At 36.0% G+C, this 27,312-nt stretch overlaps 1 protein-coding gene across 1 annotated transcript in view; it reads right to left on the reverse strand.

Annotated features, from left to right (window-relative positions):
• Window positions 1-364: 364 nt before the first annotated feature.
• PCB (Pyruvate carboxylase) overlaps window positions 365-27,312 on the reverse strand; it is an 88,414-nt gene continuing 61,466 nt past the window's right edge. The window contains exons 12-18 of the mRNA XM_089092365.1: window positions 25,883-26,123; window positions 25,291-25,540; window positions 24,108-24,352; window positions 19,835-20,014; window positions 13,791-14,039; window positions 12,326-12,469; window positions 365-4,129 (exon numbers count right to left, since the gene is read on the reverse strand). Coding sequence (XP_088948491.1) covers window positions 3,881-4,129; window positions 12,326-12,469; window positions 13,791-14,039; window positions 19,835-20,014; window positions 24,108-24,352; window positions 25,291-25,540; window positions 25,883-26,123 — 1,558 coding nt within the window. The 3' untranslated portion in view covers window positions 365-3,880. The remainder of the gene's footprint in view (window positions 4,130-12,325; window positions 12,470-13,790; window positions 14,040-19,834; window positions 20,015-24,107; window positions 24,353-25,290; window positions 25,541-25,882; window positions 26,124-27,312) is intronic.

The following is a 27,312-nucleotide window of genomic DNA, read 5'->3' on the forward strand; positions in this document are numbered from 1 at the left end:
CATATAATTTAAAACATTATCTTAAAATGCATATGTTTTTACTTTCCTCTATTTTCGAGTTTTTCAACGTCAGAACACTTTTCAGGAACCAATTATGTTGGGACGTAGAAGGCAGTCCATTTCTCATTTTTTTTTCGATACCACGTTCTCACCCCCCCCCCCATTACTCCAAGTTTCTACGTTATATGACTCTTGAGAAAGCGCCAACTACATAAATTTGAGAAGTCAGACGAAACCTATTAAGTACTGCGATATGATTTGAGGATATCTTCCTTTACCGCTCAAAGAGTGATGAAGTATAGAAGAAACCTCTTTAAACGTTCTTATAAACATACGTTCTCTAGAAATTCTGATAAAAGAAGAATTCAGGTTTTTGAATATTTTATTCCATCAAACCAAACTTAAAAAGTTAAAAACACAAAAGCACAAACTAAAATCTAAACCAACTAGGATTTTCGACTAGTAAAAAACAGAAAAACACCACTTGTTTAAAATTTTTGATTACCTTTTAGTTCATAGCGAAAAAGGACAAAACTGAATAAAACGGGTCCTAAAAAACCCATGTAAGCTGACACCGTGAAATCAAGTAAATCGCGACCTGAGAACGAAATTGTCCTACTACCAATATCTCATTCGGAGGGAAATGCAATTTCAGATTTTAAACGCTGCTTTTTGAATGTTTCATTCCAGTTAATAAAATTTTATCAGTTTGATTTCTCTTTGCCCGTTGATGATAGTGAAAACATGTAAGTATGATAGATGCTTTCGCTTGTAGGATTATTTCACTCTAAAAACAGTGCTGATGTATCGTTCAGAATAAAACTAAGCTTTATTTTGTTCTAAAAAGCTCTTTCCTCTTCTCAGGGTAATTTAATAGTTCGACTTTAGTGATGATTTCAAAATCGTTAGCACAAAATTTTCATTTTAGGAGAGGTGGCTGGGGCTCGTAAAATTGAGTATAATCAAATTTCAGAGTACTAAATTGAAAACTTTAGTTCTTTGAAAATACACAAGCATACCGTTTCTTATGCCTAAAATTCATTTCACCGAGCGGAACTCGGTACCCTGCTATGTGAATTATGCGAAAATGTAAAGAAATTACAGGAGAAACTAAAGAATATGATGAACTGGTAGAAGTCGAAACTGGTGCTTGCGTCAAAATAAAAAATAATAAAAAAAAAAAAACCAAAGCCATCTATTTCGTTTTTTTTTTGTGGACGTCGTAATTATTTTGGGATAATTTTACTCCAAAAAAGTGCTGATTCATCGTTTAGAATAAAACTAAGTTGGCTATTGTTAAGTAACAGAGGGTTTTACGGAGTCCCCGCATAGAGCATACGAAGGAGCGACAAAAATTATACTAAATGGCAGCAAATCTCCGAAATTTAATTTTCTTATGAAACGGGGTAATTTCACTCTCAGTTAGCGAAATTCAATTGGTTTAAACCAAAACCAAATTTTGACTGTTACAACAGCTTTATCGTCCGAGTATCAATTTGTCCCAGTACATGGCAAGATTCTATCACAGGAAATAAAATAATCTCCATTCAGTTTCTCAAAGTGCATGATGACGAAATAATGTTGAACAGCTATTCATCAAAAGTATCAGGTTAGGATTAGCAAATGGACAAAAAGAAAAAATTCCATTAATAAAAATCCTAGGCCAAAAGAGACAAGGAAAGCGACTCCATTAGCTATTTCATCAAACATGGCATATTCTTGTAATGGCAATGCACATTTTTGATGGATAGGGCTAGCCCAGGCATGCCCATAGTTAACAGGGATATATATGTTGACATGAAAAAAGACGACCTCAAGCAAAAGTGAGTAAGGAATATGAGAAATGTTTCTGTAAAAATTTCACACATTTGCTGCTAAAAATAATGTTAAATTTATGAGAAGAAATACTGTTTCCAAATTTTCCGTGGATTTCAAATAGAACTTGAAAAATTCATAGAAAAAAAAAAGGTAAATTGATTCATTCGGTGTATAGTTCATCCAGACACATTCCGTATTTTACAATCTCTTTATTTTATCATTTTTGAACTTTTCAAAATTTTAAATTATTTTAATTGACGCTTCATTTTTAAATTTCCCGCAAACCAACAAACAACTGTTGTCAATAATTGTCGGTATAAAATGGAACAACAGAGACACGCTTCTGACGCCTTGTTCGTAAGAAAAGAATAGAGAGACCAAATAAAGAGTAGCTTGGGACCGATTAAATAGACACTGTTTCTGTTTCCAACCAAATTTCCAGGGAGCAGAAAAGATAACTGTTATAGTAGATTTATCACTGTAGGAACGTATTGATCCCTGGAAACTTTTCCCAATGTCCAGCAAAAACACGAAAATAGAATAGTAAAATTTTCCAGGCCAGCAAATTCAGCAGAAGGATCAGGTAATTTTCATTTGATTTTGTTTGGTTACACGCTCTTTAGCAATAGCATAGGTGATAATAATATTAATAATAAATAATATAGCACAACAATATATGTTTAAGAAGTGCATGAAAGCCAATATTCAAGGGAAAGATATCACTAAGATCACAGTTTAATTGGCACTTTCGTTAATTTTTTATTTCAAAAGAGAATAAGACACAAACTTTTAAATAAAGAGGGGATACGAGCGAGGAAATACGAAAAACAGTCGCTCTATGTGTGTATAAACTTTTAAGGCATTTGCGTCATGCTGAAAAGGAAATCAGTTTTACAATAAAAAGAACTCGTTTTCCAGGTCTCCTCCAAAAAGTCAGTCTTGATCAAATGCAACCATAACAGACGCATGAAGTACTTATTACATTGTCAGGGTAGAAGGGCAATATCATTTTACTGAATTGTTGGTGGAGAACCAGAACAAAACCCACAAAATATTTATATGAGAAATAACACCAAAAGAAAATATAATATTTAATGTGGTATAAGCGTAGATATGAAATCTTAACATGCAGTCATTCTAGGTTTTTCAAAATACTACTAAACTTTAGGACTGACCTTGACAATATCTATGACTGTATGGCGAAATTTCAACATGAACAATTTGATCAAAGTTAACTCAAAACTTGCTTAGAAACTTTCCCCTAAAGACGATAAGCGCTGAGCAACTTAAAACGAACTACTTCTAAGGAGCTCGCAAATGCCTTCTTCAAATATACGCATCCGTCATTGCGGCGGATACAATTTAGGCAATTTTATACTTATAATTTCAGAAATGTCCAAACCAAAAAAAAAGGAAAGAACGAAGAATAAATGTTTCCAAATTCAACATTGTCTATCGATATCTGATTACGGCCTTAAACTAACTGCTTTATTCTACAACTATTCGTTTTCACAGGGAAAGGGAATGTTAGCGACAATGATAAGTAATATATTTAATGATGCTTGGTAAAAATCTGAAATTAGATGGTCCTTAGAGAAAAAAAAAACGAATAAAAGAAGGACAACGCTTGTTGTCGCAACTGTACATTCTTATCTGCACTTTGAGTGCGTTTCGGCTACGCTAGTTCAAACACCATCACGCGACATCCTTTTTTGTATTTTTAGTAGATAAACTTTAAAAGGATAAAAAAGCAAACAGAGTCACACAAGGCGTTGACAATACTCGACGTTTCAGTTGTCGAGTCTTTTTTTTTTTCACGGGCAAGCATCAAGCCCGTGACCCAGCCTAGTGACAGGTGGGATTCAACCCCGGGCTCCGTACTACCAAACAGAGATCAATCCATTGCGCTAATAAATTGAGTAAGTCCATTGTGCAATTATTAAAAAATAGTTGAGCAAGAGAGGAAAACAAAATAATTTACTAGTAATGTGAGACTACCAAAGGCCAGTTGAAAAAATAGGAGAATTAGTTAAGAGAACAGTATTAGAGAGAAGACAAATCTTTATTCAATAGTAATAAGCAGGTCATCACCGGCCAGCTTCATGTTGTTTTCAACGACCACATCTTTCACCACACCATCTATTGGACTCTGTACAACAGTCTCCATTTTCATAGCGCTGAGCACAACAAGTGGCTGACCTTTCTTGACTTTGTCACCAACCTTCACTTTAACACCAATAACGGTGCCAGGCATTGGTGCTCCCACAGAACCAGCCAAGTCTTTTTTAGCTTTTGGATGAATAGTGATTTCCTAGATGAAAAATATATTTTCGTCAGTCAAGAATATGACTTAAGCGATAAAAAAGAAAAGAAAAAGACTATACCCGACAGTTTTTTTTTTAAAGGAAAACGGTAGGGGGATGTAGGGGTTAAATGGGATTTCTCCTCTTCCTTATCTTAAAATAAATTGAAAACATCTAAATGTTTGAGATTAACGGGAAAAACTAAAAACTTGTTAAAACTTTAATGACACCCTCTATCTGCATGTTTTAATTTAAAATCTTATTTTTTTTAGTCTTTCAGTTTTATTCTTTGTGTTTTTTTTTTCAATCGACACTGAGGATGACCATGACAGTTAAGCCCAAATTTATACCATTGTCTGTTGTTTGTTAACTGGTCTTTTTTTTTTTTTTATTATTTTTTTTTTTTAATATATACAAACGATTATAGAGAATTAGACGCAACGTTGTATTTAAATAAAAAATTGAAATGAAGACCATAAACTTCGCAACACAAACTCTCATTTTCACTTCACGTATATAATGTTACTAAGTTCCATTTTTATTGTATTTTACAAGCTGAGACACCATTGACAAACTGAGTATTGTCAGTCCAAGTTTCTATGTTTACTATAATGTTATGGATTTTGGATACGGTCCGCATAGGAAATGAGACTCAGTAAAACAAAGTACACTAAACAAAACAACCTTCGAAACAGAAAGTGGAATAAATATAAATTTGTTCAATCCTGGAAATAAAGGACAGGATAAAACTTATGTCTTTCTGTTTTGCATTAAACTGGAGAGATTGTAAGAATCTTTTCTTCTTTATACCTTGACAACCAACTTCTGATTGGATTGTAGCTAGGAGGGAATAATTCCCTTGTTCGGAATTTAATTACAGACTTTCGAACAAAACTGATACAAAGGGCCTCACGTCTCATTTAGGGTGGCAAAACCAGCCTTCTTTAAATGATGGTCATCTATGGTTTATGAATAATTCAAAACTCTCCTCTGAATTGTTCGCCTCAATGTTTATTGCCTTTAGTTGATAGTAGGGGTCGGCGCCGTTTCTGTTTCTGTTTTTTTTCTACCGTTTTCTGTTCTGTTTTTTTTTGGGAAAAGGAAAAAAACAGAAAAAAGGTAGCCGTTTTTTTAGTACCGTTCCTGTTTGTGTTTCGTTTTTTTTCTGGCCGGTTTTGGCGGTTACATTTATTTTTAAAACCGTTTTTCTTCATTTTCCGTGTTTTGATTAAGAATAGCAACAAATCGCAGTCTAGCGACTTTTATTGGATTATCGATACTTGCCATCAATCGAAAAGTGCTGTCTTTACGTCTTCCGAGGAAAAGATTAGCTATTGAAGAAAACATTCGCCATAGTAAAACTTAATCTAAAGCATTCTATTTGGATTTGCACCCTTTGGTTAGTCTTGGTAAGTAGATGGCTACCTGGTTGGATAAAGGTGCAGATTAGCTACCCTAATAGTGTAGGGTGCAGATGGCCTGCAAATAGAACCAGGATATACACTAAGAAGTGATTTGCTTACATCCAGCTTCTACTGAACCCTATCTGTGCAAATTTACAGCCCAATTGACTGAATAATATACAGTAAGTAATAAGTTGTTTTTATCAGGGGTTGCTAAACTGCATCTTCCCCCAGATTAGTTCCCCCTGTAGTGTAGGGCACAGAGGCCCTACCAACAGAACCAGGATATACAGGGTGAGTTCCAACCATTTAATTTTCATTACCCTAGTAAGCCCTGTAGCACTAGCAGAAGCGGAACTACAGAAAATCTTTGATATCCAATGGTCAGATATAGGAGCTACTCAACTAATCTTGCTGATTTTGCCTCTGCTAGTGCTGCAGGGCTTACTAGGCTTACAAAAAGTAAAAGGTTGGAACCCAGCCACAGTAAGAGATTTGTTTTTATCCTGTTTCTACTGGACAGTATATGTGCAACTTTACAGCCCAATTGACTGAATAATATACAGAAAGAAATAAGTTGTTTCATCAGTGGGAACTAATCTGCACCTTTACCCCTGGTTTCTCACATCAACATAATTGAATTAGTTGATTGAAATTTATAATCAAGGGACTGTTAAACAAAGGAGTAGGCTGAACATGTTGATGATCTATTCTTCAGCATGAGGGTATAAAATTTCCAATGACATGTTGATTTTAGGCATGTTCACTTGCAGCACCCAGGAAGGAATTGTGAATAGCCTCGATATTCTTTACCCTGCAAATGTCATATACTTTAGTAAATATTTGGAGCAGCTTATTTCCAATGGTCTAATTAGTCAATCTATTATCTGCATTATAAAATCTTCTAGCTACATCAGAGAGTCCTGGGCCAACGCTTTACCATTTCCTGCTATTATTAATATTATACTTTTATTTCCCTTAATATACCATATGAGGAGTATTCACAATTACAGAAAAAAGATACTTGCTTATGGAATAAAATTATGCTCTGTCCTACAGAGAAGTGTCTTTTTTACTTGAATTGTTCTTATTTAATAATCGTATTTGCAATAACAGGAGTAAATAGACCAGCACAGCTCCATGCACTTAGTAATGGTATGCTTTGCAGGTACCGATACACATGCTGTCATAAATGGCATCAAATCTGGCGTCAAATATTTCATCAAGTTCTGACTCAGAACTTGGAGAGGGCCCTCCATCAAAGAAAGTCAAGTTCTGGGAGCAACATGGGACCAGGAATAAGGGAGCAGCTGTAATTACCTGCAATTACTGCAAAAAAGATGTGAAGTCAACAAAGGGGTCTGCAACATCTTTTAAAAATCACCTTATGGCTAAACACAAAATTGCTGAACAACCTAAATCAAGTACTGTTCCAAAGAAGTCTCATTCTACAGCCTTGTCTCAGCTCAGCATGCCGAGCAATCCTGTGAAACTAACCCAACTCGATTTGAAGGCACTGGAAAGAAAAGGGATATAAGAAATTTTTTGAAGTCAACAAAGCAGCAGCAGCTGAAGCTGAACAAGTTGTGTAGCAAAACGGTTTACATTGACAAGCTTCCTAGTTCAATATTTAAAAAACCAGGAGTAAAGGCTCTAATCTCTAAACTTACATGAGGTCTTACTGGCCCCTCAGCTAGTACTGTTGCAAGACATCTAGTTACAGCAAAGAAAAGGTAGGTCAAGCAGCTCAAAGCTGAACTCCAGAAAGTCCGGAAAGTGAATTTGACCCTAGACTGCTGGTCTTCAAGAACGGGGTCTGGCTTTCTAGGTATTACAGCTCATTATGTGATGAAAAGCACTGATGGCAAGCTCACTCTGGTGCATAGAATCCTTGAGTTTAAGAGACTAAAAGTTGCTCACACTAGCGCCAACATTCTTCGTGCAATCCGTAGTAGCCTCCAGAAGTTCAGAATTCTACGGAAAGTCTACTTTATAATTACTGATTCGGGAGCTAATATAGTAAAGGCTCTCAGAGACGGTGACATTATGCGAAGCTCATGCTTTGCACACAACCTGCATAATGCCTTTATGTGACTAATGCCTTTAAGCTGTGGGAATGCAAAACCCGGCAGATTTAGTGAGTGTTCCCCACCTAAATGATTCAGGATCCGGTTCAGAATCTGATGACAACGTTGATACTGCTGAACAAGATGACTTTCCTGACCTGATTGTAGGAGATGATGACATTGAAGAAACTGGGTATACCGACTGCAGTAATGATGATCATAGTAGCTCCGAATTAAATGATTCAGACCTTGACAGCGATAGTGAGAGCTCAATACCTAGACAAAGAGGCGTCTCTAGTGAAGTATTGACGCTGGGACCAGCACTGGTAAAAATACGAAAGCTGGTTAGAATCCTGAAAGTATCTTCCAAATCCCACGATCTTTTTGAAGCTATCTGCAAGACATATAATCTTAGTCCATCCATCACAAAAGACACGAATGTTCGATGGAATAGCACACTTACCATGATAGAAAGGTATTGTGCCCGAAAAGAGCCACTGCGCGACTACTTCAACCAAAACCTACGTGACGCTAAGATTAGAGAGCTCGAACTTCACAGCAATGAGTGGTCCATCATGGAAGCTGTCATTGAGGTTCTTCGCCCGTTCAAACAGGCAACAGTGATAGCTAGTGGATATAATTATGTTTCGGCAAGCAAAGTCGTGCTGATGATTAAGGGATTACTGTTGTTTTGTCAGACTCCAGATACTAGTATTATGGCTGAGTCAATCAATGGGGTGAAGGAACTTCAAGTTGTTCAGCTCAGGAGATATTTTTCAGCCAGTCCTAAGTTTGATATGATGCTCTTCACAAGAGCTGGCTTTTTGGACCCTGCAATTTATGAAAAAATAACACATGTAGACAGAGAGTCAGCTCGTCAGTCCATCTCCTCGCTTCTCCAGCAATTCATCTCCGAGCAGAGAAGCACAGAAGAACTCGATCCATTCCAATTGAACTCCAAATCTTTCCCTATTGACGTCGCTCCTACTAAGGCAGGGACTAACCGAAAAGGGTCAGCAGAGACTCTTGATCAAGAAGACAGCTTGTTTTCTAAGTTTCTCGACACGACTGGGTTACGGATGAACTCTACGAAGCAAAATGCCAACAGTATGAGCATTGACTGCGTGAAGATCAGGACAAAATAATTCTGATCCACTAGAATTTTGGTCTGATTACTTTTACACTTACCCGGAGTTAAGTGAAATTGCATGTATGCATCTATCAGTCCCTGCAACTTCAGTACCCAGTGAGATTGCATTTAGTATTAATGGGTACTTTACGCGAAAGCAGTGCTCACGAATGACTGCAAAGTCACTTGAACTCCGAATGTTTTTAAGTGACAAATTTTAATTTATGTGGTCTTTTCATATATTTGGTCTTTTTGTATATTTGGTCTTTTTTATTAATCAATATTAATAAATATTCACTTTACTCTCGTAAATCTAAAGAAACTGAAAAAAAAACCCAGAAATATCTGTTAAAACGGCCGTTTTTTAAGTAAAAACAGGTCGTGTCTGTTTTTAGGTAAAAAAAATGAAAAACAGAAACGGATTTCCGTTTTTTTTCACCATTTTCGTTTCTGTTCCGTTTTTTTATTGCCGTTTTTTACCGTTTCTGTTTTGGCCAAAAACAGAAACGGTGCCGACCGCTAGTTGATAGTATATTTATCAACAGAATTTTTATGTTGATTCTAAATATGAAAAAATCTTTGATCTTTAATTGTTCGTCAAAATAATATTAGCATGTGAAATTTGTTTGATTTTTAAAAAGAAGGCTATACACCCCAACCTTGATAAAATTACACAATGAAATTCAGTATGTTCGAGAACCCTAAGACTACTGTCTTCAAAAAGCGAAACTCGGTATTTTACCCGAGACCAATAGTTGCAATTATCAGTCAGTCAGAGGAATAGATACATTTTTTTTTCGAGGTGACATATCGAACAGTGGCTGCAGATTATCGGGAGAAGGCTCGTTTAAACAAAAAGTTTAAGGTCCAGCGCTCTTCTTAGGCAACAGAAGGAATCAAGCTACAACATAGTGCTGATTTCTGCCATTTTGTCCCACAAAATAAAAATTTTGGCGCAAACAGAGCCAAAATATTCAAAAAAAAATTCAAAGAACTTAAATGGTATTTATAATATAGTCTCCCAGCCTCAGAGGCCATAATGGTAAATGATGGCACATTCATCTCTAACACACATGCAGCATATAAAAATGAACTGTTTATGCAGCTCATTCAAAAAACCAACCGTTATATAGTATCACATAGTTGCGCACAAGCTACTAGGATGGAGGTAAGCATATTTGTTGGGGGGGGGGGTATATCTATGGCATAAAGAAGTGAACTTTCAGGTCTGCATTTACAGACTTTCCTAGATAGGTGCTTAAGGTGAATATAGAGGAAGAATTTAACCTCTGACTTCCCTTAATTTTACTTCCTTTCATTTCTGACTTCTACTACTACTACTAACAACTCACCGCAGTACCAAGCCGCCTGAGGCAAACACAGCTACGCACGCTCCTCCTCCATCCCAATCTATTCAAAGCCTCCCTTTTTACACCCGCCCATGAAGTTCTTCCATTTTATTTTTTAAGTATCAAACCAATATGATAAAAGTTGAACTTGAGTGAAAAGAACGGGGCTTGATACCCTTTTATCTAGGAAAATTCTATTTAGAAAACTCTCTATTATACGAAACCTTTTTTCGAGGCATGCATGTCATATTTAAGTTAATGGTGAGTACGATATTAAAACAAAAGTTTTTTGTTCAGATAATAGTGAAGAGCAAAATTAAGACACGAAACGCCAGATATCCTGCGTCTGAAGGAGGAGTGCCGTCCCGTCAACTCCTTCTTCTTACAAAAAAAGGTTGTCGTCTTCATGCCGAAACTCAAATTTCTTGATTGAGGCATTGGAATATCCAATACTTTGCTGGGAACCCAATGTTCAAGTTCGGCACCCTTATCGGAGAGAAAAGGATTGAGGGAGACATAATGGAGCGGATGTTAAACCGAGTGAAAAATACCCCCCCCCTGTATTCCCAATGTGGAAACCTCAGACTTCACCCTACCGAAGAATATCAATCCTCGAAGGCGAATATACGTATGGACTCAATCTGCCATAATGACAGACGCTACCTTTTCCCCAACACTTGTAGAATTTGTTGAGGGCTTTACCGCACAAAAGCAACTCTCAAACTGACTGAAATGAACAACAGAATAAGGGTAAAGAAAAGGTTTGGGGTAAAGCAATTTACCAATCGCATTAATTAGAGGGATTACCCATTACTTCTCTGACAATAACCTGATATAGCGTGAAACCAGCGTGGTTTATCTTGTTAGGGTTTTTGAGTGAGCAATTAACTGAAAAGATATCCGCACCCCCCCCCCCCTTCATGCTTTAAGAATGAATGTTCTAATACGAGAGTAGCGTCATGCGAACTTTCCTTTTTTTTTTCACAACACCTCTAAAATAAACGGGCATTTTTATTCGCATTTGCTTTAAAAATAACATCTTCAGTTTAAATGTTTTGCAAGGCTTACCGTTACCAACTGACCGTATTTGCAGGACCCGAAAATGCTTTCAATTGAGCTTCATCCGTAATGAGCAGGGAGATGATGAGGCGGCAGCCCCCCTCTCCCCTTATATGCAGGGTAATTTCTACTTGTTTTAAGTTTAAGCGTCTCTTCGCTTTCATAAAAAAAAAAAAAAGGAAAGTGCACAACATGCCCAGCGATCTGTTCAAATTTTTCTAAGAAGTTTATTACAAATGGCTAAACACATAACTTAGGAGCCTTGTCCAAGTGGCAGGTGTAACGTTAAAATTCAATTTTGGCTTCATAATTTAAATTATCAACTTCAGAGCCCTTAATCACTGGCCCAACAAAACTACAAAACTGTTTCTATGGTCTGACTGCAAACGGATAAAAATTTTCCTTGGTCTGGATTTGACGATTCAATATATAACTTCTAATGTCCAAGAACATATGAAGCAAGTCAAAAATTTCCATTTAGGGTTTCTTGTAAAGCTTTACCTAACAAATTTGAGTCATTATAATGATTAGTCGATGAAATGAGTGGAAAAAGATACTATTCAACAGAATCTTAACAAGTTATCTACCTTCTTCTTCTTCCAAAATTAAAGTGACATATTTCGAATATTTTAAATTTTACTTAATTTCCCTCTTAGCACTCGTAGCACATTTTTGAAAAGAGTGCATAGAACTAAAGACCCACTTGAGGTAGTTAAGAATAAGAGCGATAAAAAATCTGGCTAGATTAAGCAAACGCAATGTCTGGCTAGATTTACCCCCCCCCCCCAAAAAAAAAATCTGGGCAACATAAACTTAAGTTTTGATTGAGTTTAAAGCGAAAATAAACACTCATTATTTCCAGAACTGACTTAACCCATAACAGGCAATGGGGAGCTTCAAACGTCATATTATTTTAACTTTGATATTACTATGAGAAGAAAAGTTTTCCATGGTAAGATGACAAACGTATCACACCTAGTGTATAACGAGTCTCATTCAATAACGGGCTAAAATTTTATGACATAAACCCTTCCATCCAGACAATTTTTTTTTTTGTACCAAGATGTAAATCTAAGACCAGAAGCGAAAAATTTGCTCTACATGTGGGCTATTATCTTCCGGAAACTGATCAAATGTGTATAATACTCATAATGATGTATGGAATAAAATATGAAACTTAGAATAAAAAATATCTTGCCTTAGATGCTTTTTCGTCTTTGATAAATACGGACCGAAGTTGTCCGTTGAGTGCAAAGAATACTTCTCTCTCACCAGATCTCGTCATATCTTCAGATGTTGCTAGTGCTTTAATATGCAGTGTTTTGCCCTTTTCAATTGTTACCTAGAAATAAAGGAGCAATGTAACAAAATAGGAAATGTATTTAGCTTTTTCCTCTGCTTATAAAAATGCCTTAGAAAGTAAATCAATAATAGTGCAATGTTTTTTGGACATTGTAGGTCCTAATTGCCCCGTAAGTAAAAAAAAAAGTTTTGACCGGGTATTGCATAGTATTTACGCAGCTTTTACGGCAATTTTTTTGTATTCCTCCTGGGAAGAACGAAAGCCCATGATTTTGGCGTACAGAGAAGATATTTGCCATGCATGTATCATGCACTAGCTAAAGGGTAGGGGGAGGCACCTTTGTAGTTCTCATTTTACTGAGAACATCCATCTCATTTCAGACTTTCATTTTTGTTTTTTTCCAAGTTCCAAATTTGAAAATTACATTCATAAGTTACTACGTTGAATGGAGAATACTAACGCGCATTGAGTTTAAAAATGTGGATCAACAATATAGGCTTTTCAGTCGTCTCCAATCAGTGTGATTTGGCTTATAAACTAATATTGCGAAACTTGCTATAAAGTGAAATAATGTATTTGGCTTCTCCTCACAAACATCGGTAGAACAGCCACAAAATCAGTGTTACCACGAAAGTTCAAATCTACATGGCATTAATAATACGGATCATTCTGCTTTACGGATGCTATGGTTGATGAAATAGTAGCCCAAGAACACACTGAAGGCGTTTAAATATATTTGTCTTCGAAAAATTCTCAGAATATATGTGCATGGCTGCAAATCCAGCATGACAATACAGTAAATGCTTGGCATTAAGAGAGACATCGGTGTCACAATCAAAGAACGCAAACTAAAATGGTTAGATTGTGTTTCACGGAAGTCACTCGAATACCAAGTCTTTCTAGGTGAGTCACTCAGCTCTTGGAAGAGATGTCGAGGAGAAAAAAAAAACTGAAGGATCCTAACTTTGTCAAATCCCTAACTATTGGTCCCACTCTTGGAGCAGCTGGCAGCAAATTGTCCAGCATGGACCAAACAAATCTCCTAGATCCTCGATACCGGGACAGGTGAAAACGCCTGATTCCTGCCACAAGTACAAGTAAGTAAGACCTACCTAATAACCATGAAAAATGTGAACACTATGTTTAGACTTTGTACAGCCAGGCTTCTAACTTTTTGAGATGTGAAATTGACCAAAAGTTTTGAACACAATTCACTGACACTTTAAGTTCAATTTTTAATAGATTTTACTTCACCAGATAATATTAACAGCTATTATTCTGCTACATATGTAAGCTATAAATTATTCTATGATGTGAGCTATACCGTTCAAACCACTGGGTACTAAAGTATATGTGTTACCTCTATTTCTTCTCCAGCTTTGGGTCCAGTTAGAAAAACTCTAGTGTTTAATTTATCAACGGGTCCAAATTGTTTTCGAAACTCCAGATAATTCTCACAAACAGAAGGATACATAGCGTAGGACATTACATCTTTGTCTGAGACACTGAGGCCATATTTAGCTGATAAGTCTTTTCTCACTTTGTCCAAATCCATTGGAGGAAGAGACTTCCCAGGACGTCCTTTTACTCGTGGAAGGTCCTTGAGAACCTGAAAACATCAAAACATGTTTATTATCTGTTATAGCTAACATATAAGAATGCAAACAGAGCCAGGGGAGGGTGAAATTTGTTGGGGAAGCGAACTAAAGGCTTCCAATTTCTTATACATTTTGTTCCTGAGTGTTTTTTTTTATTAATAATAAATAAAAAACAAAATTGCACTGAAATTGTGGAAATATCATTGGGCTCAGGGAGGAGGGGGGGGGGGGTTTAATTAAGTATCTGTAAATGAAAAAAAACAAGGATCCATACAAATAAATAAACAACACGAAATAAATGGTCAGAAAACAGAAAGGAAATACGGCCGTTGAAACTCCTGCTGCAAAAATAAAAACCAAAGTCATGTAAATTTTAGAGTAGTGCACAAACGCCCAACTCTATGCTCACAGGGATCATATTTATATATTTTTTGTGTAGAGAGTGAGGTCAAAAAACCGATTAAGCGCACTTATGTACCAAAATCAGAGGAAGGAACCTCCCCTATGTATAGGTAAGCCTCAATTACTGTAACGACTTTTATGCGAATAAAAAAGCTCCTCGAAAAAGAAAACTCAATCCTGTGGCTCAGATGATTTAACCAACACTCGAACAAGAAAAAAAACCACACATTTATGTTGGTTGATATTATTTCCCAGTCTTAAAAACGAGAACAATGTTGGCTAGGTAATCGATTAGGCCTACAACAATCTTTCTACTGTTTTTATTTTTAAATAGTAAATTAAAATAGAATAGTAAATAAGCTTACATGCCAAAAAGGCAAAATTCAGCACTTATCTAACACCAACAATAATTCCTCCCATCCCCCCAAAGTCTTCAAGTATTGACTTGAGGTAATATCGTTTTATGTCGGGTTTGAAAATATTCCAGAGTATTCAATAACCTTGGAGCCACATGCTTGTTTTAAATCAAACTAGATTTTACCAAAGCCATTTATACTAATAAACATATTAAAGAAATAACTTGGTAACACCCGAGACAAACATTCAAGACAAAATTGGCAATTGCGTAATCTCAGAATTGTGTCGCAATCAAAATAAAATGCCTTTTAAGCACTTAATTTGAAATTGAAGTTGAAAAAAGGTTATAGCGTTAGGAAACGTTAATGGAAAATATTGGCGTTAATTACTTCATTTTGAAGTTTCTGTATGTAAAGTTGGGAAATCCGAAACCGTAGTTGAGGTGCAATAAGGTTAATAAGAGTGAATAACCGAAAAATGAAGGGTTTTAAATATATAAATGGGGAAACAACACTTTAATCGAAAAATTACACCAATATTTTTAGACGGTTTTAAAGATGAATTTCTCGAATATGTTTAAAAATAGAGATTCTAATCAACAATATTTGCCAAGTAAGTCACCCCAGTACCCCTATTTATACAAGTCCTGTTCAAATTTTACAATATTTTTGGAAGCTCTGTAAAGTTTAAATGTTGCTCTTTACTTGTATTAAAAAAAATTATTCTTTAATCATTTAATTTCTGTTCTTTTTTTATTTTTCACTTAAATATGATTTTCTGCTTCTCTATTAAAGTAGAGGAGGAGTTATCATTTATTAAGGCCAACCCTTTACTTTTAACGGTAAACTGTCATTTTTTCTTAACTAGAAGCCAGTAATTTTTCACAACTAAAGTTATAAAAAACAATTATTTAAATCGCAAAAATTGCGTGCCATATATTGTTCAATTTTTCGACTTGAATTAGAAACCCATAGCAACCATCTAAATGTTTGATCTAAAATCTTTTTCGTTAGCAACTGTATTGTAAATATGGATTTTAAAATTTAGTATTCAAAGCGAAAATCTTAAATTTTAGGCGAGAATTGACATTAAGAGTATTGTTAATGAAAAAAAAGAAAGAAAAGAAAGCACAACAAGACACACATCAGTTCGGCTGCGATAATTAAAGTACGGCTTGTGCCTTTTTTGTAACTTTCCAGAAGAACCAACAAACGGAAAAAAAGTTTGTCGGCTATGGTCGCTCTGAAGGCTAATGGGGATAAAGGGAACATATTCTAATCCAAAGTTTTATGCTGTTTTCAACGGTATAAATTAAATTCAAGCATTTCAAGTGAATCCAAAATCATTCCATTTTATGGCGGTTGTCTCCTTTTTCCTTGACAAAAAAGGAGACAAATCCCGGGTCCTCATGTTATAGATCCATAAGATAATCCTCTTCTGTCATTCCGAATTGCAACAAGACCTGATAAAAAGATACATACGCCACTCAGAGGCTTATGTCTTCTTATCTTCGTAACGGTACAATATAGTACAATTCCGATTACATCATTCAATTCCTCGTTCTTAGTTTACCCATGACATGTACATAACTCATTTTCGACCAAAATGGCTTATGTCGCAATTTAATTATCACAGCCGAGTTTGGCTGCTGACCCATGCGAGTAGTAGGTTGTTAAGTAGCACTCCATTAAAATGTCCTAGAATTTTGGTCACTTTAACCTCAAGACATAGTTTTTGCAAAACTTGAAAAAACATTACAGAAACATTCAGTTTTCCGTAAGGTACACATAACAATTAAGCCTGTAGTAGGATTAGAGCGGAGGGAGAGGGGGATGCCGAACTCTTCTTTGCATTAATTTGGTTTTAGGTTGAGGAAAAAAACGCTCTTTTCTAAGTTAACGTTATTGCACTGACCAAAGATTTTAACAGTCATTTCAACCCATTCCAGGAAATCAAAAATAACTTATTCCTCTTGTACTTTTTCAATTTCTTGCATTCATATCTTGAACTGAACCGTTGCCAATCAGCTCATGTTACTACTAGACAATTTCACCCCCACATTAACATGAGTGGCAGCTTGATTTACTAAGGCTAAAAAGTGCTTTAATACTTCTTATAGTGTCCACTGTGAATCACTTCGTCCCGTAGTAGCGTCATTTCGTTCCGAATGGATGGGCGGAGGGGCTAAGGTAGGCCCTCAACGGGAAACAGAGAAGATGGTAAAAGGTAGCGTTTCTCGAAATATTTCTCGAGGTTAACATGTTTCAAAAAGGCCATGTCTCTAAACATCAAATTATTTAACTTTTCATTGTGAATTATCGATCTAAGATGGTTTTCAATCAGGCTTAAGGTAGGTAGAAAAGTCTTTCATTACTAGTAGTTGTTGAAGTGATAGCTATAAAGATGCGTACAGTTTTCTAAATTATTATGGGAATCGGTTCATTCGAGCTCTCTGTGAGTTAAACAAGGTTATGTAAAAACCAGTGACCTGGCAGTGTCCTATTAAACTAGTAATTAGGCGAGAGTCAAGAAACTACAGCAAAAAGTTCTAATAAAAAAAATCAACGTCCAATTGAGGGGTTTTTGTGGAGCGGCTTTCAAACTCAGTACACAGACTGTCTATCACTATAAAAATTCCCTTCGCAATATCTTAGAGCCAATTCTTTCACTTTAATAAGGAAATTTTGGTCAGAGTTGATAAGATTACAAAATCGCGTTAGCCTGGAAAGCAAAAATTAAAGACGATGCGAAGTCACAAGAAGGATGTTACACTCTTCATATCCTCCCTGGAAGATCGTAGATCAATGGACAAGCTCTTTAAAAAATGCATCACTTCGGGTGCATCTTCTCAGGGTATGCCCGTGCTATGTAAGCCCCATACTCAAATACGCCTGTCCTGTATGGGGCCCGTTAGTATTAAGAACCACCTACTTAATGCATGGAATGAGTTCAGTCCAGAAACGAGTAGCAAGAATCAATCTGAGTAACAGAGACATATCCTATCCCGATGCCCTTGTAACCCTCGGAACCCAGAGTCTGAAACTCAGGTCTAGAATCCTACCCTGAGGTGTGGGATAATGCTACTGTCTGACTCTCACTCTCTCTCTCTCCCTCTCTCTCTCTCTTTTCTCTCTCTCTCACTCTCTGAGTAAAGTATTCTAGATAATGATAATTAATTACGTGAACAAACTAAAGGAACTACTTCACTCAAAAGTCTTCCTTTGCCACTGATGCCTTGAATATAATTTAGACAAAATCTTATGTTTACCCCTTCATTTCATCTTCGCTTTCAAATCCATAAACAGGTTATTTTATCGTAGCTCTAAAAACAAATTTGAGCCAAGTTTTTAAAGCCCAAATCTTTAGTTTCAGTCCAAGATTGCTCCAAAGTCGTAGGATTTTAACAGGAAAATAATTTTTTTTTGTGTGATTACTCCTTTGATAAGCTACCGACCATTTCTATAAAGGTATATAATCAATACATTAAATAAAGTTTACGTAGGTCCAAGCATAAATATTTTATAATCTCATCACAATTACAATTTGGCAATATAGGTATATTCACTCTTTCCATAATATCCTGACGCAGACTTGCAATGACTTCTTATACAAACACTGAAAGAACCATCATAAACAATTTAATTGCTGAGAAAAGTGACGGCAACTGCTCTTGTTTTACAAAGACCAGTTAATCATAACCTATTGGTCACCGCCAGAAAATTCGGAAGACCGAAAGAGGAACGACACAATAATTTTAAAAGTTGTTCGACCTTTTTTTACATTTTATAAAAGTAAAAAGAAGTCTGAACATTGATTTGGAGCCCCTATGGGGGCTGAAATGCATTGGCAACTTTCCCAAGATCTTGGGTTTTGTCCCAAGCTTTGAACTTGAGCTTTTACATTTCATAAAAGTAAAAAGACGCTTGGCCATTGATTTGGAGCCCCTATAGGGGATGGGACGCCTTGAGATTTTTTCCAAGATCTTGGGATTTCAGTCCCGAGCTTTGAACTGTAAGAAATGCAATATAATATCTTGCGGATTTTTTTTTTTTTTTTTTTTTGTTAAAATCTTTGGATTTTTTGCAAAGCAGCCCTTGGATTGTTAAATTTTCAGTGGCAACGCTGACCACTACACAAATAAGAGATGGGGTGTAGCACTAGCCCCCCCTCCCTCTAATTTCTCTCTGGAACATTCAATGGTTCGAATTAATTTTTCGATGAGCAATAAACTGTCCAAATGAGCTCGGATTGCTGGAGACCGTTGTAGGATTGTATTTTGTACGTGACAGTCTAATTAAGCAAGGCACAAAACTAAGTTTTCAGAAAAATGTAAAGATGACAAAATATTTTAGAATAGGCAAAGCTATCCACGGTACTGTGAAGACAGGTGATAAACTGGTCGTAGAAGTCGATTGTTTTTTACTTGGGTAGTGTTATAGATAGGACTAAGAACGGAAAAGACAGAGAAGATGTAAAAAAAAGTATAGAAACATTAAAAGGCCCTTTTTGCTCAACGTCAGAAAGTCAGGGAAGGCTGAAGTGTGGCATTAAGGTCAAAATTTAGGGTATTCGAAGAAACAATCACGACTGTAGCTTTAAGTGACGCAAAAGGATGGACCAGTGCTTTTGATAAATATACAACACGTTTGGAAGAAAAGTTGTTAAAAACTAACTTAAGAGACCAAGTTTGAGAATAAGATATAAAAAATGACAAGTTATGAAGAACATATTCGACCCAAATCAGCAATGTTAAATGAAGGGGTAGCTTAGGTGGCTATGGCATATACCCAAAATTGACAAGTACCGCATTCCTAGAATAGTTCAATTAAAGACCCCAGAAAGGAGTTAGAGAAAGGCTGAGGGACTCAGATTAAGCTGAGATGAGATTCTAAGACAAATGTTTCAAAACTACTTAGAGGGAGATCAAAGCAGAAGCTATAAACAGGGTACTAGGGAGGAGGAATGATTTACCAGCGTACCAGCCTTATGTATCGTGAAGATGCGACGAGTTTGTAGTAGTAATAAAAAGTGAAAATATTCGTCTTACTTTTGATCGGAATGGCTCAGGAAAGCCACCTTCGGGCTCACCAAGGTAGCCTTGCAAGAATTCAATCACAGATTTGGGCAGACTCAAGTCTTGTGCTCTTTCTTTTACATCCGTGGCAGACAATTTGTTTTGAACCATGAACTGAGCCAAATCTCCAACAACTTTGCTTGAAGGTGTCACCTGCAAGTTACAAAGAGAATCAAAAAAGTTTTTAATATTAGAATTGAATATTAAATTTTAATGTATTAGAACAAAAGTTCATACTGAGAAGTAGAACAGAAAAATGGAACAGAAAATAAATGGGAAAATATAAAAAGCATAGCTTGCGAGGAAGTGCCACTTTCATAAACAGAACAAAATTACCGCGAAGAGCCACAAATAAATAAATAATAGTGTTTGCAAAAGAGTAGAGTGCCTAGACAAAAAAGAATTGCAAAATTGTTAATCCACACTTTGGTTTTGTCCTGTATTTTTTTCTTAGTCCACCGATTTCAGATTATCACTAATAAACTGGTAAGACTCTAATCTTCGCGGTTTTTAAGAAAAATGTGGAACTTAGGCCGAATTGATGAATATGGTATTACATTTTGGGAAACTGCGTATAATTCTTGCCTAGGGTCAAAAAGGATGTTATTGATAGTAAATCTTGCAAGAGCCCACAGTATATGAGTTAAAGTAGAGCTTTACAGTTATTGTCGGAGAATAATATCTAAAGTTTGCGTAACAAGGTTTCATTCCTTCGAGCCACGTTTCTGCTTTCGATTGGAGACCTCCGTACTACCAGGCAAGCAGGTAGGCACCAGTTTCAAATCGGAGGTGGAACAAAATCGAAAGTGCTTAAAATGTGTGACGGTTACCTGACCCCGTCGTCAAAGAGATTGGAGCTCTTCCTTTGCTCCTTTCTAAGCAGTGACATTAGAAAGTTGGCCCGCGGCAACAAAACCAATTTTTGAACCAAGGCAGATAGATTTTTTTTTGTTCAACGCTGATCAATATTCCTGGACGAGCTGATCAATGTATTTGTTACGACATATTTTTTTTTTATACAAAAGTTCGTTTGTGCAATACACCGTTTTTTAGATTTCGAGGGGTTGACAATTTCAGGGTTATGTATGTATGTATGTATAAATTTATTGCCCATCATAAATGTAAAATACAACACTGATGGAGTATAAAGAAAGAAAATGAAAAAAAAAACAACAAATAAATTCTGACAAATACAAACAGAACCAAAACAGAGAAGAACAGACAAGAAAAAAAAATCACAAATAGGGGCAATTATATGTAAGAACAAACCTAGAACAAAGACGGACAATTATGTGTAAGAACAAAGACGGACAATTTCAGAGGTACTTTCACCAATAATCTGCCTCCGATATCTCTCATTTCTTTTCTGTACCGCGGACACTGGACTTGCAACTCCATACCGCAAGGATAGTGAGCTGTTATTAGTCCAGAGAGGTAGCCTTAGCAAATATTTCACATACTTGTAGAGACACTTCCGTATATCCTTAATATCTGAAGCATTAAGAAGAGACCAAAATGGTGCAAGGGCAAGTAGATGCGGAACAGTAAAAGTATTATAAACGCTAGCGAAGATAAGGCGGTTAAAGTTAAACTTTAACGCAACTAGTGAACTTTACGTATTCTTGACATTTCTGGCAAAAAAATCTTTCAAAAGTTGACGCGTGGCGCGAAGATTGACCCAATCGGTATTATGGAACACATTAAAGAAAAATCTAGTTTAAACTTCAAGACAAAGGGAGGGACTTGTGATAATGAGCCTTTATGCCTTGGTCGTTATTGTGATGAAGTTTTGGCCTCTTTTGCTAGTTAGTATACTTATTATTTGATTCGAATGCATTTGAGGGTACAAAAAATTCGATTTAACACGTCCGCTACGAGGAGGGACGTATAAGTAAGAACAAGTTTTAAGAGCATAGTCACCTCCTTGGTTAAGGGGTTATAAACTTCCGCAAATTAGTTTACCTTTCATTTGATCAAAATAATTGGGAAAAAAAGAATTTAAATACAAGCAAGGGAGCTTTAATTAAGAACCGGGTGTTAGACCAAGTTCGTCTTCAGGGATGAGGGTTATGTACCTCTACTGACTGATGTACCTTTCTTTTATTTTTGCAACGTCTATCTAGTATGACTATGACAGGGTCGGATAGCTTTTTAACACCAACTAGGTTCAATAAGATTATATTGCAAGTTTTGAGCTCTTTCTTAGATATACAACTTAATAGGTTTCGAGAAGTTGACAACTTCAGTTTTAATTATTCAAATTGAATGAAAGAATCCGGACTGAAAATCTGAGACAATTTTCAAACTTGAAAATAACATTCGGCTGTTAGACCGTGGTCACCATTGTCAATGAAGGGCTTGCGACTTTTCCTTGTCATTGTACCTATTATTCGTTCCTGATAAGCATTTTAGACTAAGATAAATAATTTACCTAGATTGAAGTTGTTTTCAGTACATTTGAGGTTAGGGAAATTAGTATCTTTGCGGTTACGCAGGGACTATAAATAGAAATGCACCCTAAAGACGTAGTTTCGTAATTATTCAGAGCAAATAGAATCTGAAGCAATATAATTCTGAATAGTTAGGGATAGATACGTGTACTAATTAGATTGTACAAGATGATATTTTAAGTTTTAATCGGTAATGATACCAGCGTTTAAAAAGGATAAGGTTCAACTGGCTACAAAGTCAATATATATATATATATATATATATATATATATATATATATATATATATATATATATATATATATATATATATATATATATAAGGTTGCGATTTCCATTCTTCAGGGATTATCATGGGTAGGCCACCCCCATCAACTGTTTAGTAGGAAGCAAGCATTTTCAACGAGTTTGAACCAGAATCATACAAGAATGTCAAACTGTGGGCTGCTATTGGAAAAAGATGTGGGCCTACGGCCCCTCAAAGACCACAACCACTGCTAAATTTTTACCATAGAAGTAGCCAAGTTGTTTTTATGTCACAGAAGCTTGATACTTATGGAGCAAGTACCTTGTGTTAATAGGACAGGAAAAGATGATTTTCAAAGGTGTATGCCCGTTCTTTAACCTTTCCACGGTAGTCTCCCGATTCATTTAAAATTACGGGGTAAGTATCTTGGGCTGAGGGGCGGCTTTTCAGAAAAGATAGCAATTTCTGACCTCATCTAACTTCTATCGGAAAGCAACCAGATTCGTTTGAAATTTAATAGGCAGATATCTGCTGCCAAGGAGATTTTACCAAATAGATTTTAGACTAAACAGATTTATGGTCCAGGCGGTAGCAGGCTTTAAAGTTTCATAGTTCAGATTGAGAGTATTATGTAGTTTTCAACATCGTTTTGCCGAATCATTCATGATCTCTAAGTGGATACTTTTTGAAAAGAAAATTCTTCTGTTTTCATCTAATCGTCATTCTAAAGTTTTGAATCATCAGCGTTGGCATGTCCTGTTGGGGATCAAGCAATGACGTAAACTAACATGATCAAAATACCTGTTGTACTGGAACGCAGACAGCTCTTTTTTCCCATCAAGTTTTGATCCGAGGCATGTGTCTATCATTTTCAAGTAGGAAATCATACTTCAAAATTATCCTAGAGTCCTATCCAGAAAATATTCGGAAGGAAGTAGCTTCTTGGGCTCCAGTACAAAAGGTACTTTCGTTTGACTAAGCCTGAGCTTAAACAAGATGTATTGATGTAACTATAATTGTGACTACCGCTTTGCAAAATTTTATGGAGCAAAAAGATGTAAAAAAAAAAAAAATTTGCATAAAATATGATGCAGCTTATTTTTGTAGATGATTTTAGATATTGGAGAGACTGTTAGGCAACATGTACCAGTCAAGTTGGGTATTCAGAAATCAATTTTTTATTTCTGCTCTTCATTCCTAAAAAAAAAGTTACCACAAAACGTGTTTCCTTGGCAACATCTTCCCAATTTTCGTTTGTATTGGGAGATAATGGCATAACTTGTCACTTTGAGCTTTAAAAATTTAAAATATTTCTTGGAACTTTAAAACCTTTGGCTGTTCCAACTAAAAATAATAACAAATAATACTAGGTAAGGTATTAAAAAAAAGAACAAAAACGGTAAAAGCGACCAGCTATTCGCCAAAATTTACTACTCCATCCTCGTTTTTTAATAGTATAAAAGATAAAAATTTGCTAAAATAAATCCTAGTCTCAGAATTAATGGAGGTATAAGAAGAAAGGAATTCAGCAATGTGGAAAACAACTCACCTTGATTAGATCTCCAAGTAGTAGATTGGCTTCTCTGTATGCTTTCTTGATACTTTCAAATTGATCGCCTAGACCAAGTGAAAAAGCTTGAAACTGAAGATTTGTATATTGACCACCAGGAATTTCGTTATGATAGATGTCAGAATTACCAGACTTCATAGTAACACAGCACTCAAATGGAGCGTAAAGGGTCCTTGTTTGTTCCCAATAGGCTGAATACTCGTTAACCCTTCGAAGATCGATACCTAAGACCGATAAATATACATAGTTTGAAAGCAGTTCTTTTTGGCATACTTTTTTTCAAATTTCAAGAATTTAGCACAACAACATAGAAAAAAGAGCATTTTGTGACTTCGCTATAGGGGATGGGAAGCACGTAATTCCTGCTTACACAGTGGGCTCTCGTGGGTGCTGTTAAGATATAAAATCCAAGCTTCTAGCTTTCATTCAAGGACATATATGAGAGACTGAGACTGAGCAGTATAAGAAGAGACTGAACAAAGTAAAATTCTATTTGATCCCCTCACAGATTTCGAAGACACAGTGAGCCACAATCATTTTTTGACAATGACGTGCTATGAAAAATCCACTGTTGGCAGGATTAGATTCTGCTTTTCCACCACTTTGGATTTACATAGGGTTCTAGGAGAAAACCAAGCACATCTGGTCAATATTCAAAGTCATAGGAATAAAATGCATCTAAGCAAAAAACATTAACTACAATGTTACCCAAAAAACCCTAGCTAAAGTCAACTTGAATTTTCATTTCTTTTTAAACAGAAGGGAAAAGGCTGTTTACTAAAGCAAGTAAATTTCAATTCAATATTGTTTCTTTTTCTTTTTTTGCCTTATAAGTTGATTTATTTAAATTTACCAAACACGCGATAAAACAGATAATTTAAACTTTGGCGTTTAGTTGTCCAACAGCTAGCAGAAAACATCGAGGGATACGTTCCCTCGATCGGTTGCCTTCGTGTGAGTAATATTCGTTATTTATTTTGGCCTAGGCCTAGTTCAGTAGCCTACATATGATTAAGATGTAGGGAATTTTTTTTTCCAGTTTATGGGCCTTTGGGCCCTTTGGGATTTTTTTTTGGGATTGTAGAGTAATTTTTATATTTATTGAATAAAGGAACGAACTAGAACTTGCATGAGCATAAATAAAGAATATTTTTATACTTACCAGTATCATGCTCACTTCCTTGTAGAGAGGCAACAATAGCCCCCATGCTTGGTTGAGATGTCATACCGGACATGCTGTCAACTGCTACGTCAACGACGTCAGCACCAGCTTCAGCACAGGCTAACATAGAAGCAACTCCCAACCCTGCTGTATCATGAGTATGAACGTGAATCGGTAAATCAGGATACTTATCTCGTAAGGCGCTAATTAGCACTTTACTAGAAGATGGCTTCAAGAGACCAGCCATATCCTAGAAGAATAATAACCATCAGATGAAATCGAAAAAGAACCACAATACACGAGAAGAGAAAATTTAAGGACAAAATTAGTGAAAATACATGTTTTAAACAAGAAAATTTAATCAAAAGACTCGTGTGTATTCAAAAAACTCCTGTGATAGGATCTTCGTGTGTGTCATTAAGGCGCATGTGCATAATGCTATAATTTAAAAAGAGAAAGAGAAAACGATAGAAAGAGAGAGGGAGAGAGAGAGGGGGGGAAAAGGAAAGAAAGAAACACAGAGAAAGACTTAGAGGGTGTTATTAGAGGGTTACAGTCTAAAAAAGGTACATTGAAGGTATATCAAACGAACCTTTATCGAAAGAACATGAATGCCAGATCGTACAAGCTCATTGGCTAGCTTCATGTAATAGTCCAGCGTGTATTTAGTTCTAGTTGGATCAGAAATATCTCCAGAGTATGAAATGGCTGCTTCAACAACGCCACCGGCCTTTCCAACCGCATCAATGCCAAGCATCAAATTAGGAAGATAATTTAAAGAGTCGAATACTCGAAATATATCTATTCCACAACCAGCTGCCAGTTCACAAAACCTAAAAAATAAAAAGGAATTAAAGGTTTCATCTTAACACGGTAGTCTAACTCGGGATGCAAATTCAGGGGAAACAGTCGAAACTAAGCCCATTAGCCTCCTAGAGGAGGAAATAGTAAAAAAAAAAAAAAAATTTGAAGTACTCTCAGCTTTAATTTCTGATCGAACCCCACCAGATATACGACGGAAGGACGTTTATATTTTTGGAACAAAGACTAAACTCAGAATAATATCTGCAACTAAACTCTCCCATGGCTTTGAACATTTAATTATGTATTTTATCTCATTCATCGTAGTTTTAGTCACATCTAATGTACAATTAGCTGACAAATTAGTAATTTACTCAAAAGATTCGCCAGTTGACATAAACCTGACTTTATTCCTGCGCCTTTTTGGCTATGATACCACCGCTTGCTTTTCCTTGAAAAAGGAAAATTTTCATTTTGTAGATTTATCCAGGTTGTTCATAATAGAGCTTTATCATCTACTTTATCATCTACTACTATTAATTGCTTCGTTCCTCGGGGATCAGTTCTAGGGTCCCTTTCAAATCTTGCTGACGTTGAAACGATGCAATTTTATTTGCCGAAGTTTTTACTCATATCATTTGCGAATGACAATGGTATCACTGTTTCTATTCGAACATTGGTGGATTTGCTGGCAAAATGCAACAGGTTTTGAAGTCATTTCATATGTTCACAAATTTAAGTCTTCTCTCAGTTACTTCAAAGGAAACGAATTTTATTGTATAGTGGTTGAAAGCCCGGAGAACGTTGATAAAAAAAATTTTTAACGACACAGTTTTCTCACAGCTGAATGAGGTGTGTAACTAAATTTCTTCCTGGATTGAACTATGTTTTAAAAGGGTCATTACGATTCAATTACAACAAAAGTTGCAAGAAGTTCGGAGTTAAAAGGAGATTGAAGCATGTTTACTTTTATTGGCTCTTTTAAAATTACACCATGCAGTGGTGAGACATTACATTTCTTATTACTGTCTTTTATGGCCAAGGAATTATTGTGCAAATTTTTGAGAGTGCAAATTCTACATAATAAAACCGTTCGATGGTCGAGAAATTACATGGAAGGCTTTAATGACAAAATCATCTTGTTCCAAACGTTTGTGTGCTTATGCACTCACAAATTCGTGATTACCGGGCTGCCATTTTCGTTTATCGACGGTCGAGTAA

This window comes from Artemia sp. Qi Xiang Cuo, chromosome 7 (assembly GCF_049724085.1).
Source record: "Artemia sp. Qi Xiang Cuo chromosome 7, ASM4972408v1, whole genome shotgun sequence".
Lineage (NCBI taxonomy): Eukaryota > Metazoa > Arthropoda > Branchiopoda > Anostraca > Artemiidae > Artemia > Artemia sp. Qi Xiang Cuo.